Source organism: Tenrec ecaudatus, chromosome 12 (assembly GCF_050624435.1).
Source record: "Tenrec ecaudatus isolate mTenEca1 chromosome 12, mTenEca1.hap1, whole genome shotgun sequence".
Taxonomy (NCBI): Eukaryota; Metazoa; Chordata; class Mammalia; order Afrosoricida; family Tenrecidae; genus Tenrec; species Tenrec ecaudatus.
This window is the reverse complement of record NC_134541.1, coordinates 138,400,312-138,420,811: the sequence shown is the minus strand read 5'-3', so window position 1 is coordinate 138,420,811 and position 20,500 is coordinate 138,400,312. Positions and strand designations below refer to the sequence as shown.

General features: G+C 53.7%; 1 protein-coding gene across 7 annotated transcripts in view; it reads right to left on the bottom strand.

Annotated features, from left to right (window-relative positions):
- The window catches only part of TNRC18 (trinucleotide repeat containing 18), a 97,634-nt gene that overhangs the window by 65,355 nt on the left and 11,779 nt on the right, over nucleotides 1–20,500 (bottom strand). Inside the window, exon 1 of one of the 7 annotated variants that reach the window (XM_075527571.1) lies at nucleotides 845–938. The exons of the other annotated variants lie outside the window; for them this stretch is intronic. Coding sequence (XP_075383686.1) covers nucleotides 845–881 — 37 coding nt within the window. The 5' untranslated portion in view covers nucleotides 882–938. Of the gene's footprint in view, nucleotides 1–844; nucleotides 939–20,500 lie in introns of those variants that run through there. 7 annotated transcript variants of the gene reach the window in all.

Below are 20,500 nucleotides of genomic sequence, written 5' to 3'. Positions count from 1 at the left end.
TGTTTAGAATGACAACTGGCTTGAGCCGGAGTGGAAGCCACGGGCCACCCCCTCCCCAGTGCCTGGTTTGGCCCAGCACACTCCCACACCCACCCAGGGCACCTGCCCAGCTCCAGTACCACGCCCCTCAGCCCCAAGGGGAAGGCCCTGGCAAATGCCAGGTGGGGTGCCTATGCGGGACCGGTGACCCCAGGGCAAGGGGCTTCCCCCACCTGACCTTGGCTTGTTCCTGAGTCAAACGGTAAGGGTGCTGAGGGAAGGTAATTACGGTAACTGTAATGATCACAGTCCCAGCAGGGCCCAAAGCCTGCCGCGCTGCCAATGACATCACACACACACACACACCCCCACCCTGCCAGTCAGTGGAGGCTGCAGAGTGACCCCCAGGATCAACACACATCAGAGGCCCACATGACCCACCCCTCTGGGTGACCACAGCCCCAGTGGGGGGCATTTTGCAAGCAGCACAGCTCGGTGACTTGGCTGAGAACACAGGTGGCAAGTGTGGCTCGGAGCCTCGGGTGCACCCCACCCCACCCGTGAGCTCTCCCCCTGCCCCCCAACTGTGCACAGAACCCAGCCAGGGGTCTCAAGAGACCCCCACGAGGGCTTGCAACTGGCAGGTGCTCGCAGAGCCCGTCCAAGGGCCACAGGGTCCCCAGATGTCCAACCCAGCCCCTTGGTGGTTATAAGAAACTGAGCCTTGCCCCCTGCCCCTAAGGTGGCCCCAGGGCCTCTGCCTTGGTGTCCCTGAGTGGGGAGGAGTACAGGAAGACGCCCGCTGGCCGCATGGCCCCCAACCGCCACTCCTCACCCCCCTCTGGCCCAGCCCCACCTGGCTCACCCGACTGCAGCCCCATGCCCCCGGGCCCCAGGGCCATGGTAGCCAGCCCATGTATCCATGCGGCCCGGCTGGGGCAGCAGGGTCTGCCAGGCCTGCTTCCTCCTGGGCAGGCGGCAAGCGGCGGGTGGCGGGCTCCGGAAGCCGGCAGCCCGGAGGTTTGCGCAAGGGCTTACATCAGCGCCAGCTCTTCCTGCCCACGGCCTCGCGGAAGCCCAGTGGCCCCAGCCTGCCCTGCATGAGCTTATAAAACCTCCCGGCAACCCCAGGGCCTGCCAGGGCCCGGATGCCACCAACGGCTACCACCCACCTGCCCACCACAGCGCCCAACTGTGCCCAAGCCCCACCCAGGCTGGGCTTGTCCAAGAGAGCTGGATCCCAGCTCAGGACCCTGGCTCTCCCTGCCTCGACCCTGGGGCCTCGGTTTGCTCCCCTGTCAAATAGACACGCCCCCTACCTGGCCATCTGCCAGGAGATGGCCATAACTGCAGGAGACATCCTGTCCCCACCTCTCGAACCACCCAACAAGCGGAGGGTAAACTCCCCATTGCTGACAGCCCCTGGGGGTGGGGGGGTACAGTCCTTGGCCATCAAGGACCAGTCCCCGCCTGTCACTTCAGAGGTACCCTCACCTCTGGGTCCCCGCAGCCCAACAGCTGTGGTGACTGGCAAGCAGCTTCATTAGCTCCCTGGTGTCATTAATACCCATGCCCACCCCCCAAAGGAACCTGTGTGCAGGGGCGCTGCCAGCATCTCCCCTCCTCCAGGGCTCCCACTTGTCACACGAGAGAATGCCACCTGAGGACTAACGGACCACACAGGCTGCTGAGGAGAACAGCATCGGCGGTCCCCAGCAAGTGAAACACGCCACGCACTATGGAGTCGGTGTGGTGAGTGGCGACCGTGTGCCAAGCTAAACTGTGCTCAGTGGGGCTCAAGCCCAGGACGTTTTAGAACCAGGTCACCAGCCTTCCTTCTGGATGGGTTCAACCCACCCAAGGGTTCACTGCCCAGGGACTGGGTCAAGTTCAACACAGAATTACCATGTCGTGGTGACTGGAGCCACTGGGAGATCGGAAAGGTCAACAGTTTGAAACCACCAGCCGCTCCGCAGGAGAAAGGCAGGACTTGCTACTACCACAAACAGTTGCAGACTTGGGCACCCACGGGGGCAGTTCTTCTCTGTCCCATAGGGTCCCTGTGAGCCGGCATTGGCACCTAGCAACCCTGGAACAAGCTCACTGCCACCGAATCCATGGGACAGGGCCGAACTGCCCCGTGAGTTTCTGAAGCAGTCACTATCAGGGAACAGAGCAGTAGGTTCAAACTGCTGACCTTGTGGTTAGCAGCCCAGCACTACCAGGGCTCATGTGGAGTGTCATGTGACCTGTTCACACAGTGGCACGCTACCAAGTAATACTCAGCTGTAAAGGGAGACAGGGCTGGCAAACACCACGCTGCGGACAGACAGACGGCTGGTCCAGGGTCCAGCCAGCGTCCTAGGATCCCACTTAGAAGATGGAGCATGAGAGCGCAGAGACCCTAGTAGCCGGGTGGTTTCCAGGAGCGGGCGAGGTGGGGGGAGCCCCGGTGACATAGCACAGGCACAAGCTGAGATGCTAACCACAGGGTCAGCAGTTCAAACCCACTGGCTGCTCTGGGGGAGAAAGAGAAGGCTGTCTGCTCCTGGGAAGATTAACGCTGGACTGCTAGGAGCCGTGGTGCCACAGTGGACCCATATTGGGCTGCTAACTGCAAGGCCAGCAGTTTGAAACCACCAGCTTCTCTTTGGGAGAAAGACAGGGGGGCGTTCTACATCCTTACAAAGTTACGGTCTCCAAAACTCCCAGGGCAGTTCAACCCTGTCCCATAGGGTCGCTATGGAGAAAGATGAGGCTTTCTCCTCCAGGAAATAGTCTTGGAGACACACAGAGGCAGTTCTACCCTGTCCTACTGGGTTGCTATGAGTCAGTACTGACTGGATGGTGGGGAGGTTTTCTGGTTTACGGGGAAGGGAGGGAGCCTGAGAGTCAGCAAACTTCCACTGGGGGGTGGGGGAGATGAAAACATTTCAAAGGCAGACAGGGGTGATGGTTAAGCAAGGTACAGATAATGAACGGAGGGAAGACTAGAGGAAGGTGAGTGGCCCCACCCAGCCAAGCATCCCCGCAGGCCAGCAACCAGGTCCCACTGGGAGAAGGGCTGACCTTCCATCCTTGATTCCAGAGGCTGTTTGCTGAGCCCCGACTGTGGCACACCCAGTCCTGGGCACTGAGCAGGGCCACCCGCTACTAACCAGGGTGTAGGCCTTGGGAGTCTAGAGGCCTCGTGGTCACACTTGGGGGCCTCCGGCCAGCCTGCAGGAGGGTTTCCCCATCCCTCACCCCTCCCTAGCCTGAGCTCGGAACCAAACCGATGCCATCAAGTCAACACTGACTGTGACCCTCCCTGCAGAGCAGCGCAAGCAGCCGGCCTTCCCAGGCCCGGGGCGTCCCCAGAAGAGTGGTTCTCAACCTTCCTAATGCCGAGGCGCGCTCATACTGTTCCTCATGTTGCGGAACCATGAAATTGTTTTTGTTGTTATGTCATCACTAACTTTGCTGTTACGAATCAGGCGACCCCTGTGAAAGGAGCCATTCTACCCCCCAAAGGGGTGGAGACCCAGCAGTTGAGATCCGCTGTCCTAAAAGCTCTCCTTCCCGCCACCTACACTTGCTTCCCTTCCCTCTGGTCCCCACTTGCCCTGGTGGCTCAGAGTCTTCAGCATCAGGCTGCTCCCCACAAGGCCAGCAGTCCCAGCCCGCAGCTGTTCAGTGGGAAGAGGCAGCTGGCTGCTCCCATCAAGGCTGACGACCCAACGGGGGCAGTCCCTCCCTGTCCCACAGGGACAGTACGTCAGTCACCCGATGGCAGTGTGGCGAGAGGACAGTCTAGTGTCCACGTCGTTTATCTGCACCCACGGCCCCATTGCCCTGCAGGGCAGAGTGAAACTGCCTGTGGGTCCCCAAGGCCATCAATCTTCCCGGGAGCAGACGGCCCAATCTTGCTAACGCTTTCCTCCGCAAGGGGAAACCGACGGGCACACTTGGACTGCCATGTCCGCTGTGTTGTGGGGGTCGGAACCGAACCTGCAGTGCCTCTGAGATCCACCCGGATCTCACCTGACAGCAGGCCCTGGTGGCAGAATGATGAAATGCATGGCTGCCAACCACATGGGGGTGGTCTCTCTGCCAGTGCAGCCTAAAAATTCCCCTGGGGCAGCTCGACTCTGCCTCACCGGGTCAGACGTGACCCAACGTCACCTGACGGTAAGTCTCCTGCCACCGAGAAGCTAAGATACAGGAGCTAAGACACGGGCTGGGAAGCACTACCCGCCTTCCTTCTCCTTCCTCTTTCCACCAGAAGACCTCCCGAGCACGCGGAGGGGGGCACTGCTGGGCCTCAGGACCGAACTTGTGTGTGTGTCCATCGCCAGGCCAACCACACACATGCAATCCAGAGGCTGGATGGACCTCCGCCTGGAGCAGGGGCTCTCGAGACCAATTTCTATGGAACCAACTTGGCAACACCCCGAAAGTTAGATGGGGAACCGCAGGAGGCAGCGAACTCTTGTCCACGGGGAGGCACCCCCCTGAAAGGGGCTTGAGAATAGCAGTGCCACTCACCCCCTGCCCTCTGTCACCAGGCTGGCCACGCAGTGCGTGCTGGTTGGGGGTGGGGTGGGGTGGGGTGTGTGTGTGTGTGTGTGTGTGTGTGTGTGTGTGTGTGTGTGTGTGTGTGTGTGTGTGTGTGTGTTGTGGGGAGGGGGTGTAAGTCAGACAGGACTGCTAGTCTTGTTGTCAGGGGTCATCGGGTCAGTTGCAACTCAGAGCCACCCGATGGGCAAGCCCAGTCCTGTGACACCCTCACAGCTGTTCCTGCGTCTGAGCCCATGGTTGCAGCTGCCGTATGGACCTATTGTCCTGCAGGATGGCCGCCTCCCTCGACTGGTCTTTTCTGATCACATCTCCAAAGTACCCAAGACGAAGTTGCACCATCCTAGCCGCTAGGAGCTGTCATTCCAAGATTCGTCTGTCCATCCTTTTGGTTTGGTATTTCCCGCCAGCACCGCCGTTCAGTGCCCGATTCAATGCCTGACTTTGAAGCAACTGAGAAGACCAGGGCTGCTGTCGTTCATTTTCTCTCTGTTTTTTCCTCCTAATACTTATCTGTACAGGAAATTCAGGATAGGGAAATCTCTAGAACCAGGAGCTGGATTAATGGTTCCTTGGGGGTCTGGCAGGAGGGCTTGGGGGAGATGGTAGCTATTACATTGTGTGTAAGCAGCAAATGTTCCTATGATTGAACTATTGAATTGTGTGATATGTGGATTAAGTGGCAATAAAACTGTCAAAAGAAATTATATGTATTTAAATTTCAAAAAAAGATGATGTAAATGTTCTAAAGCCGATGGTGGTGGGGATGGGACAACTAACTCTTCTTGAGGTGACCGATTGACTGGATTGTATGATGTGTGAATTATATGTCAGCAGTAAAACTTTTGGAAAAATTAAAATACACTTGTGTTCATGGCTTTGGGTCAGCTCATCCTGGGAGCAGCCCTGCATGAGCTGCTGTTTCTCCGGGAAGTCTGTGTCCGGGCGCCTCTGACAGCAGAGCTGCTGCCCTGTCACCTCTCCCTGAAGCACCCGCGATCCACGCCAGGTCAGAACGGCAGGGCCTCGAGTTCTGTTCCTTTCAATTTGGAGAACCAAAAAGCAGCCTGAAGTGGCCAGATCCAGGTTGGCGGGCGGCCGGCCGATGGGATCAGATTCCCTCCAGGACAGTCTCTGCTGCCCTCCAGCAGCAAGCAGGTGCACCGTCACGAAACATTCCACTGCGAACATTCCTAGTCTTTTTCTCACCCACACGGGTTTGTTTCCTTAAAACTTCCTCCTGGTAAGCCCCGTGACTGTCCTGTGTCCTTCAAGAAAAGTCAATCAAGATGACCCTTCCGAGCTGACCTGTCCGCTTTGGATTGAGCGGGACCAGGAGATCCCCTCAAGAGCCCTGGTTTGAACTAAATTTTTTTTATTAAAAGGCACCTGAGTCGGGCTGCCAAACTCAAAGTCAGCAGTTGGTGACCAACAGCTGCTCCTAGGGAGAAAGACGAGGCTGTCTGCTCCTCAGTTCATCTCAGAAACCCAGCGGCCATCCCCCCTGACCTGCAGCAGAGGGGCAGCGAGAAGGGAGGCTAAGGCACGTGTGTGGCCGAGAGGCTGGTCTGCAGCCCCCAACAAGCGCAGATGACAAGCTGGGACACGTCCTGTTTGGAATCAACCTGGGGTGCACAGGGACCGGAGCCCACAGTACTTTCTACGACCCTCACCTGTTCTCAGCAACAACAGTTAACAAGGACACAGACCAGCACCTTCCCCAGGGGGGGTGTGATCCCCTGCACCACACAAGGCAGCTGCCAAGGGGCTCCCAGAATGTGGGGGGTGCAGCCGCCGAGACGCAGACCTTCTGTTCCACCTCCATGCCCTCCTCTTTAGCTGGGGAGCCCCAGAGTGCGAGATCCGTTCAGCACTCAACTCCCGGCCACAAGGCTGGTGGTTCCAACCCATCCAGAGGCCCTCGGAGGAAGAGGGCAGAGACACAGTTCCGGAAAGCTACACCCTCGAAAAATCCTAGGGAGCAGGTCTGATGGGTCCAACTGGAGGTCGCTGGCCTGAATCAGAATTCACAACTGGCAATGGATACTGTGGAAAGTGGTCCAAAGACTTGAACCTACTGGACAGCTCGTGGGAGTCTGAGTCGCCCCAGCAGCACTGCCAGAGAGAGGCCTGGTGATCTACTGACCCTCCAAAATCAGCCCCCCTGCGAGCCCTATGGGGTGCAGTCCTACCCTGACGGGGGGGTGGGAGGGGGGGGTCAGTCCACAGCAACTGGTTTTCAAATTCAATTTATGGCAGCCTGGGCCCAAGTGTCCTCTCTGCCGAGAACCAGGATTGGAGGGGGTAGGGCAGTAGGAACGGGGCGGAGCTGGGCTGGGCTGGGCTGGGCTCCACAACAGGAAGGGACTGACAAATGAGCCCCTAAAAACCAAATCCACTATGGCCGGCCCCACTATGAGACACGACATCCCTCACTGACCCATAGCCCTACAGGGGACAACACTGGAGACACAGCGTGGGAATTACGCCCAATCTGATACAAGGCAAACACTAAGGTGTGCAACAAAACAGCAAGGGGAACAGAGCAATGAAGTCCCCAGGGAAGACCAAAAACAGACTTTGGGCCAGGGCTTGGTGCCCCATCAGACTCAACCGGAAAACACTCCTAAAGGTCAACAAACAGTCCTTGAACTAACTACAAGTTTTTCTTTATTTTGTGTTTTGTTTTTTGTCAGTGGCTTGTTGGCATTGTTTTGTTTCTTTTGTTGCTTGGTTTTGCTCTGTCTTGTTTTTGTTTTTTTGAGTGCATAGATATTTATTATGTTATTATTGTTATGTTATTCTTGTTCAATTGATCCTTTTTCTTTTTCTTTTTTTTACATTTTATTAGGAGCTCATACAACTCTTATCATAATCCATACATATACATACATCAATTGTATAAAGCACATCCCCTCTGTCTTGTTTTTGTGCATGTTATTATCTCCTCAGGTCTATCTAAATAAGATAGACTGGATGAACAATCTGGAGGAGAAAACAACAGGGCAGACAGTTCCGGGGTGACATGGGAGAGGGGGAGATGGGGAGAAGGTAAGTGGTGTTAACAAACCCAAGGACAAGGGAACAAGTGATCCAAATAGGTGGTGAGGCGGGGTGTAGGCGGCCTGGTAGGGCATGATCAAGGGTAATGTAACTGAGAGGAATTACTGAAACGCAAATGAAGGCTGAGCATGATGGTGGGACAGGAGGAAAGTCAAAGCATATAGAGGAAAGAACTAGGAGGCAAAGGGCATATATAAAGATCTAAATACAGGCATGTACATATGTAAATATACTTATATATGAGGATGTGGAAATAGATCTATGTGCATATATGTATAGGTTTACTATTAAGGTAGCAAATGGACATTGGCTAGACCAGAGGATGTGCACTGGTACAGATAGGCACTGCAAACACAGGGAATCCAGGGCGGATGATCCCTTCAGGACCAGTGGTTTGAGAGTAGTGACACCGGAGGGTGGAGTGGAAAGAAGGAACCGATTACAAGGGTCTACAGGTGACCTCCTCTGTGAGGGACAACAGAAAAGTGGGTGAAGGGAGAGGTCGGATAGTGTAAGATATGACAAAATAATTTTTAAAGTATCAAGGGTTAATGAGGGAGGGGGTAGGGAGAAGGGAGGGGGAAAATGAGCTGATGCCAGGGGCTTAAGTGGACAGCAAATGATGAGGGCAATGAATGTACAAATGTGCTTTACACAATTGATGCATGTATGGATTGTGATAAGAGTTGTATGAGCCCCTAATAAAATTATTTTTTTAAAAAAACAAACCACAGCCACGAAGTCAATGCTGACTCATAGCAACCTGGTAAAACAAGAGTAGACCCGTACCTGTGGGTTTTCAAGACGAACTCTTGATGAGAGTAGAAAGTCCTTCCCCCTCAGAGCAGCTAGGGGTTCAGAACCGCTGACCTCGCAGTGAACAAACTCATAACCACTACGCCACCGGGGTCCCCAGGACAGAGAGCAGAGCAAATCCTGGCTCCCACACACACTCAACCAAATTTCCTTTAATTTCCCCAGAAGTGGATAATGGGGTACCATCTACCCCTTGGGGTTGACGAGATGAAGGGAGCCCCCATTTGCCAATGCTGGCACGTCGTCTGGCAGGAGCTTCGGCGGTTGCTGTGTCACAGGGAGCCCCCGGGAGTGCCGGTTGGCTAAGGCTCTACCACCAGCGAAAAGGCTGAAGTTCCAACCCAGACTGAGGGGCCCCCCCAAGGAGGCCTGGGCGGCAGCTTCGTACTCTCCGCACACACCAGGTACCACCGCAGGGTGTCGCCTCAAAGGGCCAGCCCAGTCTTGCCTCTATGGGACAGGTGGGCATTTGAGGGGTTTGTGGGAAGGGCAGCGAGTATGGAGAAAGGTGCCCCGGAGTGGGGGAGCGGGGACAGGTTGTAAACAGCTGCAAGTCACCCCCTGCTCTGCTGAATAAAGACCTGGTGGCCTGCTCCCATGCCCCCTACAGAGTGTAGTTGTCCCCAGGGGCCCTCAAGCCAGTTTCGACCCAGAGTGATCTGGTCCCCAGCAGACGGAAACCCCGCCCTATCCTGAGCCACCCTCACGCTGGCTCTTATGCGGGGTCCTGGTTGAAGCCACGGTGTCCACCCATCTCATCAAAGGCTGTCCTCCTTTTCGCTGCCCCTCAATTTGACCGAGCGTGATGTTCTCCTCCAGGGACTGGTCTCTCCTGACAACACGTCCAAAGGACAGGAGACCTGGTCTCACAGGACCTCTAAGGATGACAGCCGCAGAAAGCCTCTGGGGCCATGCTGCGCGGTCCTCCAGGAATCACATCACATGAAGTCCCAGCGGCTGCCCTGCTGTTAACGGGCTTGGCTGGGACAGGACACAGAGTCAACCCCCCCACCCCCCAACCTGGGCACCCTGGTACCTCAGAGACGACTGGAGCTCCCTGTTAGTGCCTGGGAGGTTTTTTTTGTTGTTTTTTTTTTAAGAAGCGAATCCCAGGCCTTTCTCTGGGGAGGGAACCCACCCATCCAGAACCTTCCAGTCGGCCCCCAGCTCAAGACCCCAGGGGACGGGACGAACTGCTACATAGAGCTGTCCATCTTAACAGGAGCCAGCCATTACTGGTGGGTTTGAACTAGTGACCTTCAGGTTAACAGCCTCAGGGATGCTTCCTCCCCCAAGCCTGGCCTCTTGCAGCTAATTGAGGAGGGCGCCTTCTCTAAGCTCGCTGGGTTAAACAGCAACTTACTCCACCCTCCAGAAGACAGCCTTTCCTCTCCCCCCAAGCACTTCCCCTAACCAACCTAGCAGGACAGGTCTCCTCCACCCGGCAGAAGAGGATTGGCTGGCTTCTTCCTGAAGGAGCCGGATGATAAGCAGTTTGAACCTCTTTGGTCCCCAGCCACGGGCAAATCTGCATTGATAGGGCTCCAGTGGGCTTCCATAAAATGCTCTTTAAAGAAACAGGAGTAATGACTGTACAATTCTTCCCGATACGCCTGGGCGATTGGAGTGTAAGATAGGGGTTATGTGCCAATCAAACTGTAAAATAACTATAGGAGTTTCCCTGACGGTATGCCTTCGAATTGGGACTCCTCATCAACCAAGGTCAGGATGCTGGAGGGGTAGGGCCGAGTGAGTAGCCAGGGGTCCCTCCGGAGGCCCACCGCCGGCCTGAAGCTCTTTCTGCCTCCCCTGCTGCCCAGGAGGGGGCTGGTGTGCTCACAGCAGCCACAGAGGGTCCACACGTGGAAAATTCTCCATGCCTGTAACTCCGGGGAAACGTGCTGCTAGACTCAGAAAGAGACCCTCTCAGAACCACACAAGGAACAACAAAGCTGTTTTCAAGGGCAGGTTTTAAAACGCTTCGACCTCCTCACAAAGCAACCGCTGAGGCCGCTAAGGTCGATCGGCAAGACCAAATCAGGGTTTATCGCCCAGAAACGGAGCCCAGAGACCTCACATGTGACTGGGTGTTACTATGACAGCAGCGGACAGGCTCAGCTGATAAAGTGACCTTCAAACGCTCATTGATTTCCAGGCCAGGGAGACTGCCTCATGCCTAAGCTAAGGGAGCCCTGGTAGCATCATGGGTTGAGCGCTGGACTGCTACACTAACTTAGTAAGGTGGCCAGTTCAAAGCCATCAGCCACACCCACCCAGGCAGAATGATGTGACTCTGCTCCCTCATGTAGTTACACGCTCAGAAACACAGGTGCAGCGAGTGAATGAATGAGTAAGCTCACGGGGGAGGGGAGGCGCTTCCTGATTACACATCAAGCGGCTAACTTCCAGGTCAGCGGTTTGATACCACCAGCTGCTCCAGGAAAAAACAGTCTTCCTACTCCCAGGAAGTTTGTCTCAGAAATCCACTGGCAGCTCTACTCTGTCCTTAAGGGTCATCATGAAGCCAAACAGACCCGGTGGTGCGGTTTTGTTGGAAGCCAAAGGTAGAAACCCTGCTGACGAAATGTTTCCTTGTCAGATGTTTCCGTGTCAGGCTGCTAACCACAAGGTCAGCAGTTCAGACCCACCAGCTGCTCCACAGGAGAAAGATGAGGCTTTTTTTTACTCCCGTGAAGAGTGACCGTCTCAGAAAGCCAGGAGGGCCGTTCTTCCCCTGTCCACCCTAAAAGGGTGGGCGCTCGATGGCAGTGAGTTTGGTCTTGGTAAGAAACTGACACCACTCCAAAGAAACAAAAACCTCACTGACCTCAAGTCAGTTTCAACCCTGTAAAAGGGAGTACAGCTGCCCCTGTGGGATCCTGCCGCTGTGAAAAGCTAAGCCTCTCTCTAACAAAGCAGTTTGCAGCCCAGCATGGAACCCGGGAAAGACAAGGCCCCCCACAGCTGGGGACCGACGCAGGGGTGGCACCCACGCCATGCAGAGTTCCTGTACACAGTAAGGAAAAGGCTGGACAGCTCAAGACAGGGTGGGCCAGAGTGTGACCAGAGGGGCATCCAAACTGCCACACTGCCCAGAGAGACGCCTGAGACACCCCGCACGTCACTCCGGGAGAGTGGGGCACGGAGTCAGGAGAGAAAGGACCTCGTGCTCGGCAGAGGAGGGACAGAGACGGCCATGGTGGCTGCATGTCTCTGTCTCTCCCCCCGCCCCCCCCCCAATTTGGGACACATCTAAATGCGCTCAACTGTAGCACCCCACACAATCGACTGCCTCCCTATGAAACACGGGGTGCTTAGCAGGGTCAGTCCATCTCATAAAGTTCCGTATTTAACGACACCATTATTTTAAGGTAAAACCAAGAACAAGAAGAGTGGTCTTTAAACCAAAAGATGAGATTCGGAAGGCAACATGGAGGCCGCAGGCGGAGCCAGGAACAGGGAGAGAGGTGGAACAGGGCACTGTGGAGAGGGGGACGGAGGGAAGGACCACATGGGTGGGGGGGCTGACAGGGTATTGGTCCTGGTTGAAATTCTGAGCTGTGCATAGAATACTCTTCTTTAAAAACCAAAATACGGGGCCGGGGAGCAGGGACGTGAAGGAAAAAAAAATAAGGTTAATAAATTAAAAATTTTTTTAAAAGACAGTGGCAGCTCAGAGCCTTAAAAACCCTGCAGGTCCCTCCCCCTTGGATCCAGGTAATGGTGGGAGCAGAAGTACAACTGAAGCGGACTTGTAGTCTGTACGCAATATGTGAATTCAAATCAGACGTACGAAAAAAGGTAAATCGAGTCCCAGAAACACCCCGGCACGATGGATCCAAACGTGTGATTCATAGCAGAAGAGGGAGATCCACAGGGAGCGAGCCCCCCCCCTCCCCGGCAGCTGAGCTCCAGTCAGGGGCACACTTGGGGAGGGGGGCATCTGCCTTTTTGTTTTTCACCTGGTTACAGATGAGTTCACCTGGTTTACAAAAAAAGCATGAAAACAAACTCTGCCGCAAACCTGCAAGCATTTGGGCAAAAAGGACAGCCTGGCTTTTCTGCACTGCCTCCCAGAGTTTCCACCTGAGCCGGGGCTGGGTGGCTCTCTGAGCCTCAGCTGAAGGGGCTTCAATGTCCTCCTCTGAGGAGCTTCTGCCTCCCCAGGGCTCCGGCTGGGGAAGGGGTCACTGTTCTTGGGACCAAGCCTCAAGTCGGAGAGTCCTTGCGGGAGTTCCAAAGGGACCCCACGCAGGATGGGCAGCAGGATGCTGCGACACCCCACCCCACCCCGACACGCCCACCACCGCTCCTGGGTAACAGCAGCACAGTGGTGACCTGCGGGTCTCTCTTCATTCGGTTTGGGGACGTTGATTGGCAAATCTTTGGAGTCTTTCTTAGTCCGGAATCCTGGAAGAAACCAATTCTATTTCGGGAACACTTGTACGCACACACGAGGAAAATGAAGGCTCAGAGCCTTTAAAAAAACCCTCCCGACTTCCTCTCCCTTGGATCGAACGCTGGGGCAGGAGGAGGAGGAGTGAAATCAAAGTGGAGTCTTCCAGGACATATGGACCAGTGGTGGCTGTGCAGGGCTGGAACTGGCCGGGAGCTGAACTCGGCACTCACACACGGAAAGTGAGAACTGCCGGTGACCCTCACTCATCTCCTGTGGATCCTAAGCCCCAAAAGGAAGCTTTTGTTCCCATAAGAACAAGGGGCAGGAAGGACACCAGTAAGCGGAGAAGGACCACTGCCGTTCTGAACACAAGAGCGAGGAATTCAACTCTGTCCAGTCGACCCTGGCCCATAGCGACCGGTGTGACGGGGTGGAATTAGCCCTGTGGCTTCCCCAAGCTGGCGGTCTAGGCGGAAGCAAGAAGCCTCCTCTCTCACCCTAAGAGCAGCTGTGGGTTTCTGAGGTTGTCAATCTTTAGGGGGAACAGAAAGCCTCCTCATCTAACTCCTGTGGAGCCTCTGGTGGTTTCAAACTACTGACCTTGTGGTTAGCAGCCCGCCATGTAACCCACTAAGCCACCCAGGCTCCATCTCACAGACAGACAGACACAAACACTTCACTGTCACAGAGTCCACTCTGACTTGAGCACCCCTGTTAGTTGAGAGTAGAGATGGCCCTGTGGGGTTCCCAGGCGCAACACTCTTTCCAGGCAGCACAAGCATTCTGAGTCACTCTCCTGGACCCCCGCATGGACACAATGTACAAAAACCGCAACAGCACAGCAAGGAGTGGAAAGGACACAATGTACAAAAACCGCAACAACACAGCAAGGAGTGGAAAGGACACAATGTACAAAAACCGCAACAACACAGCAAGGAGTTGAGAGGACACAATGTACGAAACCTGCACCAGCATACCAAGGAGTGAAGGAAAGAGGGAGAATCCTAGGAGCACCCACCTCCCACCTCTACCCTTGGTTTTCCAGGGGTCTCCATGGGATCTCAGGCCTTGCTCTGCTCTGGGCTCCCCGCAAGTCCCTGCTGTGTGACCTAGGGCGAGTTGCCTCCCCTCTCTGTGCTGGTTTTTGTCCTCCTGAGTGAAAACGAGGAGCCAGGCTTGCCTGGGGTCTGGATTTGGGCCTGGGCTTCCTCACACCCAGCTGTCCCAGAGGAAGAGGCCAAGGGACAGACGAGGAGGGGAGGGAGGCTGACGCTGACTTACCCTGTCCAACGCTGGCTCTGTGGCTCAGCCATGGGAACTGTGGCCACTGCCAACCCCAAGTCCTCATAGGGGAGCAAAGCAGCAGGCAGTGAGGGCCTTGGTTTACCAGAGTCTGAGCGCCTCCGCTTAACTCAAATTAAAGGGCTTCAGGCCCCACCCTGGAAGGTGGGTTATCTGGAAATCAAGCCTGGGGGCTGGCCTGGGGGTGGCCCACTCCCACCCCAGTGGTTCAGGCATGGAGGGACTTCCCATATCCTGAGTCTCCTGCCTCCCACCCCACTTCTAGAAGTATCCCCCAGATACCAACAAACACCCTTCCCCATCCAGGAAAAACTCCCGGATCTTTTCCCGGTCAGACACCACTACTCCCACACACACCACTGAAGGGCCAATCGATTCCAGTTCCCACCCCAAAATGAGGCAGAAGCTTCTGGTTTGGGCCTGGAGCCCAGCCCACAAGTCATAGGTGCTCCAGAGATCAAGATCGGGACCTGGCCAGTGATATGCTAACCTCTCCATCCAGCCCTGCCCCCAGACCTTCAACCTCAGAACAATTAGGAGGATTCCCTAGCTGATTGGACTCTTCCCCCTCAGGGAAGTAGGGCACCTCCACCCACCACCACCACCACCACCACCACAGGTGAGGTGGCTAAAAGGGGCGGGAAGAGGACCAGGAAGCAGTAGATGGTGCAGAGCATGGATGCCAGAACCCCACAACTGCTGCTGTGGGCAGGTACCGTCATGTCAGCTCTGGCCCACAGTGGCAGTAAGTACAACGGAACAAAAGACTGCCCGACCCTGAGCCACCCTCAAAACCATGGCTGTGTCCATCCTTCTCCTAGACCAGCTGTTCGCAACCTGGGGGTGGAACGACGCTTTCACAGGGGTCACCTAAGACCATCGGAAAACACCTATTTCCCATGGTCTTAGGAACTGCGACACCGCTCCTCTGTCTCCAGGCAGGTCCGCCCACATGCAGATACGCCCACATACGAGTACCTGGCGTGAAGACTGTTACCCATGCTACACCATGCTTCAAGACGAAATTTCATTGGTTTGTCATTAGAACTAAATATTCAAAAATCTGTAACTACTATTGTTTTTATGATTCACCACTATGCTTTAATGACGTTCAATTTGTAACAATGAAAATATATCCTGATAACTCATAACAGTAGCAGTGTTGAAGTAGCAACGAAAATAATTTTATGGTTGGGGTCACCACATGAGGAAGATTGAGAACCACTGTCCTAGACAGTCTCCCTCCTCCCTGCTGCACTTCCCTTGCATGAAGTCCCTCTGCAGGGACTGGTCTCTCCCAACACGTCCAAAGTCCAAGGGACGCAGGGCAGCACGGTGGCTTAGAGAGAAAACAAACGAGAGAGCCGTGGAAGGGGTGTTTGGGAAGCCGGCACCCCGATGATGGTCGGGGAATGTGTAAGCTGGCCAGGTGGGGAGTGAGGAAAAGAGAAGCCTGGGCTTGGAGCTGACCAAGGGGGACCAAAAAAAAAAGCCATTCCAAGTCACTGGGGCCAGGGGGCTTGGGCCAGTCTCAGGGGCGTCGAGATCGACTGGAAGAGACTATTGGGGTGCTGGAGAAGAATACTGAAAGTACATGGACAGCTAAAAAGTCAAAGAAATCATATCTTGGAAGAAATACGGCCAGAGTGCTCTGAGAGGCGAGGGCAGACACTTTGTCTGGCGTACTTTGGACATGCGGTCGGGAGAGAGCAGTGCTGGAGAGAAGGACATCGCGCGTGGTAAAGCAGAGAGAGGGCAGCGAAAGCGAGGAAGGCCCTCGAGATGGATGGACACAGCGGCTGCAGCAGTGGGCTCGAACATGAGAACAATTGTGAGGCTGGCCCAGGGCAGGGTGATGTTTCGTTCTGTGAGTCAGAACCAACAGCACAAAGACAACGGGGGAGTGGTCATGGGGGCATGTCAGCGCATGAGCAGCCATCTAAGGTGCAAGCTACTGGTCTCTCCCCACTGGGAGCAAACATCAGACACTCAAGGAAGCAACTCGCCTTGATTGCTAATGGACGACACGAACCCCAGGTGCCAACTACCCTGTGACCAGAAAAACTAGATGGTGCCCCAATCCACTGCCATGTAATTGAGTCTAACTCACAGCAACCCCATATGGGGTTCTCAGGATTACAAATCTTGAGGGGAAGGAACAGACAGCCTCACCTTTCTCCCTCGGAGAGGCTGGTGGTTTTGAACTGCTGACCTTGTGGTCAGCAGCCCAAAGCATACCCACTCTACCACCAGGGCTCCATGGGAGGCGACATGCCAGAGGCACACTGCATTCTCTCAACCCTTTCACACTGAGTGCCACAGACTTTTTCTTTTTTTTTTTTAAGAGCCTCTTTTCTTCTCTCTTTGTGGTTCTTCTATTTCATTTGCTATTATTTTAATCTCCTGGTGTGGAAGAAGAGGTTTGAGACACAAATACCGCCGGCTCTCAGCACCGGTTCCAAGCTCTGTCTTCAAAAATCATGTCTTTGCAAAAGGAAACAAACAGAAGCTGAAATCCTGAGTCCGTGCCCCGGCCTAACAGGAAAGGTCCCTCAGGCATGCGTTGCCCATTAAAAAAATGCGTTGTCCGCTAAACTGGAAGGTGGGCTGTTCTGACCTGCCCAGGAGCCCCAAGGAGGAAAGGCCCGGCAATCGGCTTCCATAGCCTCTCCAACCTCGTACCCAGGTGGCAGACCATCACAGATCAGATCAATGTGAAAGCAATAGATTTCTTTGGTTTTTCCCCCCCTTCAACACAAAGAGGCACCCCAGCAGTCTCCGAGGTGAAAACAAGCCGTGAAGAACAAGGAGACTCCGAGGAGACATTTGATCAACGAGGAAAACTCCGGGGGGGGGGGGAGAAGCCACCCACCACCTGGATGACCGCCACACCCCTGAAACCAGAACCAAACTGAACTCACTGAAGTCAAGTCAACACTGACACAAAGTGACCCGATGGCACAGGGTGCCATGGTCCCATGGGTTTCCCAACTGCAGCTCTTTCGGGAGCAGAAAGCCCCATCCTTCTTCCTCAGTGGTTTCAAACCGCTGGTCTTGCACTTAGCAGCCCGAGTGACCAGAACGCCACCAGGGCTCCTCTGAAAACCAGAAAAGGCTGAAAACAAAAAGAGAAGAGGTGCATCCAGATAAGAGGCTCTTAGAAATCCAAAGGGTGATAGCCAAGCTGAAAACCCAAGCAGGGTTAGGAGATAGAGCCAGAGGTCATCTCCGGGAAAGCAGAAGAAAGCGTTCAAGAGAAAAGGAAAGATAACGGGCGGCACTAACCTACCGGTGACAACAGGGTCAATTCCAACTACCAGGGTTTCCGAGGGTGCGAATATTCACGAGACCCGATGGCCTCATCTTTCTCTCGATGTCAACCCACCTGGCTGGTGGCTAGCAGCCTGCTGTTTACCTGACCAGAGCTCCCGCACGGGCCATCAATCAGCCCGCCCGGAGACTCCATGGCCAAGTATGCCGAGTACTACAGACGGGAACCCAAAGAGCTAAGGAAGGAAAATGGCAAAGCAGCCATAAGAAAGGGATGTTATCGGCGCCATCCGGTCAGTCCTGGCTCGTAGCAACTCCACGGGACAGAACAGAACTCCGAGGTGGCCATCTTTCTGAGAGTGGACCACCAGGTCTTTCTGCGGGGGAACCTCTGGGGAGACTGGAACTCCCGAACTCCAGCTCACTGCCAAGCCCCACCAGGGCTCCTTAACAAGCTCAAGCAACTCAACCCCCAGCCGTGGAGTCCGTTCCGACTCAGAGCGACCCTACGGGCAGGGTACACCTGCCTCTGTGGGCTCTTTCTGGGAGCAAGGAGCCTCGTTTTTCTCCTGCAGAGCTGCTGATGGTATAGAACTTCGAACCTTGCAGTCAGCAGCCCAAAGACACAGAATCACTACGGCACTAGGTCTTTAAGAAGAATGGTCATTCAAAAGAAATTCAGACTTAGGCATGTATGCTTCTGAGGGCCTGTGGAGTCCCTAGTGGGTCACAAGCAAAAGCACTCGGAATATTAGTGATTAAAAGGATAACAACAGTAATTAATAAGTACTCAGCTTGCTCCGTCAGGCAACTTTCTGGGCACTTATGTACATAAATGCAATTAGTCTTTCTACAACCATTTAGGGGAAGAAATACATCATCGTTGAGCCAACTGCAACTCACACAGATGGGGTGTGTCCAGCAGACTGGGCCCCAGGTGGTTGCAGTGGCTGGTTTTTCCATAAGCAGATGTCAAGTCTTTCTTCCAAGGTGTTTTGGGTGACCTTGAACCTCCAACCTCTCAGTTAGCAACAAGAGGCAGAGCAATGAGTCAAGTCACAGGGGTTAAGTCACAGGTTCAAATCAGAGAGAGAGAGAGAGAGAGAGAGAGACACCAGAGCCCAGGCTCTTCATTACCAGGTGGTTCTACAAGATCTATCAGCAGCCCTGGTTGTGTTGGATTAATGATGAAGCATTCTACTCTCATAAAGATTTACAGCCTTGGAAACCCACAGGTGCCGTTCAGCTCTGTCCTTTAGAGTCACTGAATGGGCTCGGGTTGTTTTGTTTTCTACAAGATGTTAAGCAATTGCAGTGGGGCATGAAAACTACTACAAGGTTCAAGGTTCAAACCCACCAGCTTCTCCCATACAGACTGACAGTCTTGGAAATACTTATAGGCCAGTTCTATCTTATAGCAGCAGTTCTCAACCTGTGGGTGGCAACCACTTTGGGGGTCGAACAACCCTTTCACAGGCGTCGCCTAATTCATATCAGTAGCAAAATCACAGTGATGAAGTAGCAATGAACATAATTTTGACTGGGGGGTCACCCCAACATGAGGAACTGTATTAAAGGGTCGAGGCATTAAGAAGGTTGAGAACCATTGTCAGACTCAGCTCAATGGCAGAGGGTAAAGATCTCAAAAGACAAATTACTTAAGAAAATGTTAAAAATAATTTTTCATGAGTCCTTTCACATAAAGCTTCTGCAGACTGTCGTCCATTAAAACAAGGAAGCAACGTAGGGAAAGGAAGGCATGAGACCAGGAAAAGAAGGGACCCACCCAGTGGCGAGGCAAAGGAAATTTCAAGGATTCCTTTCTACCACAGGCCCAAGCACAGGCAAGACAGCCAAGGAGATGGAAAATTCCAAAACGGAAATCATCTCTAAGAACAGAAAGCCCCCACCCCCCCAAAAGAATTCACTGCAGAGGACAGCACTTGAAGCTATAGCTCAAGGAGAGGGACATGTCTAATCAAAGCATACAGGAGCAAACGAACGGGGAGGGAGAGAGAGTGGAGCACATCCTGGCCTACTAAACCCAGAGGACGATACTCCTGCTCAGAGCAGCCAATGCACAGAGAGGACCATAGAGCCGGCCCCACCACGAGACACAATGTCCCTCACTGACCCATAGCGCTACGGGGGACAACGCTGGAGGCACAGTACAGGAATCATGCCTGATCTGACCCCACCACACCAAGGCGAGGTACTAAGAGCATGGCAACAGAACGGCAAGGGGCACAATGAAGTCCAGGGGAACACCAAAAATAGACTGTGGGGCCAAGGTGTGGCACCCCATCAGACTCAACCAGAAAACACCTAAAGGTCAATAAACAGACCTTGAACTAATTATAGGCTTTTCTTTTTTTTTGTCCTTGGTTTTGTTGTTTTCATTTGTTGCTTTGTTTTGCTCTGTCATGTTTTTGTGCATATTATTGTCTCTGCATGTCTAGCTAGATAAGATAGGCGGGATAAACAATCTGAAGGAGAAAACAATGGGACCAATGGTTCTGGGGAACACAGGAAAGGGGTAAAGGGAGAGAAAGAGGAAAGGAAGGGAGTGTCAACAAACCCAGAGACAAGGGAACAACAAGTGATCTAAAATTGATGGCAAGGAGGGCATAGGATGCCGGGTGGGGCTTGATCAAGAGCAATGTAACTGAGAGGAAATTAAGGCTGAACGTGATAGTGGGACAAGATGAAAGTAAAAGGAAATAGAGGAAAGAGCCTAGAGGTAAAGGGCATTTATAGAGGTCTAAACATAGGCATGTACATTTGTAAATACATTTATATATGATGATGGAGAAATAAAGCTAAGTACATATATTTATAGGTTTAGTATTAAGGTAGCAGATGGACATTGGGCCTCTACTCAAGTACTCCCTCAATTCAAGAACACTTTGTTCTATTAAACTGGCATTCCATGACAATTCCCAAGACAATTCCCAAGACAATCACTGAAGACAAAGCAAATGTGGTGAAGAAAGCTGATGGTGCCCTGCTATCAAAAGATATAACTTCTGGGGTCTTAAAGGCTAGAAGATAAAAAAGCAGCCATTTAGCTGAGAAGCAACAAAGCCTACCTGCAAGAAGCATACCAGCCTATGT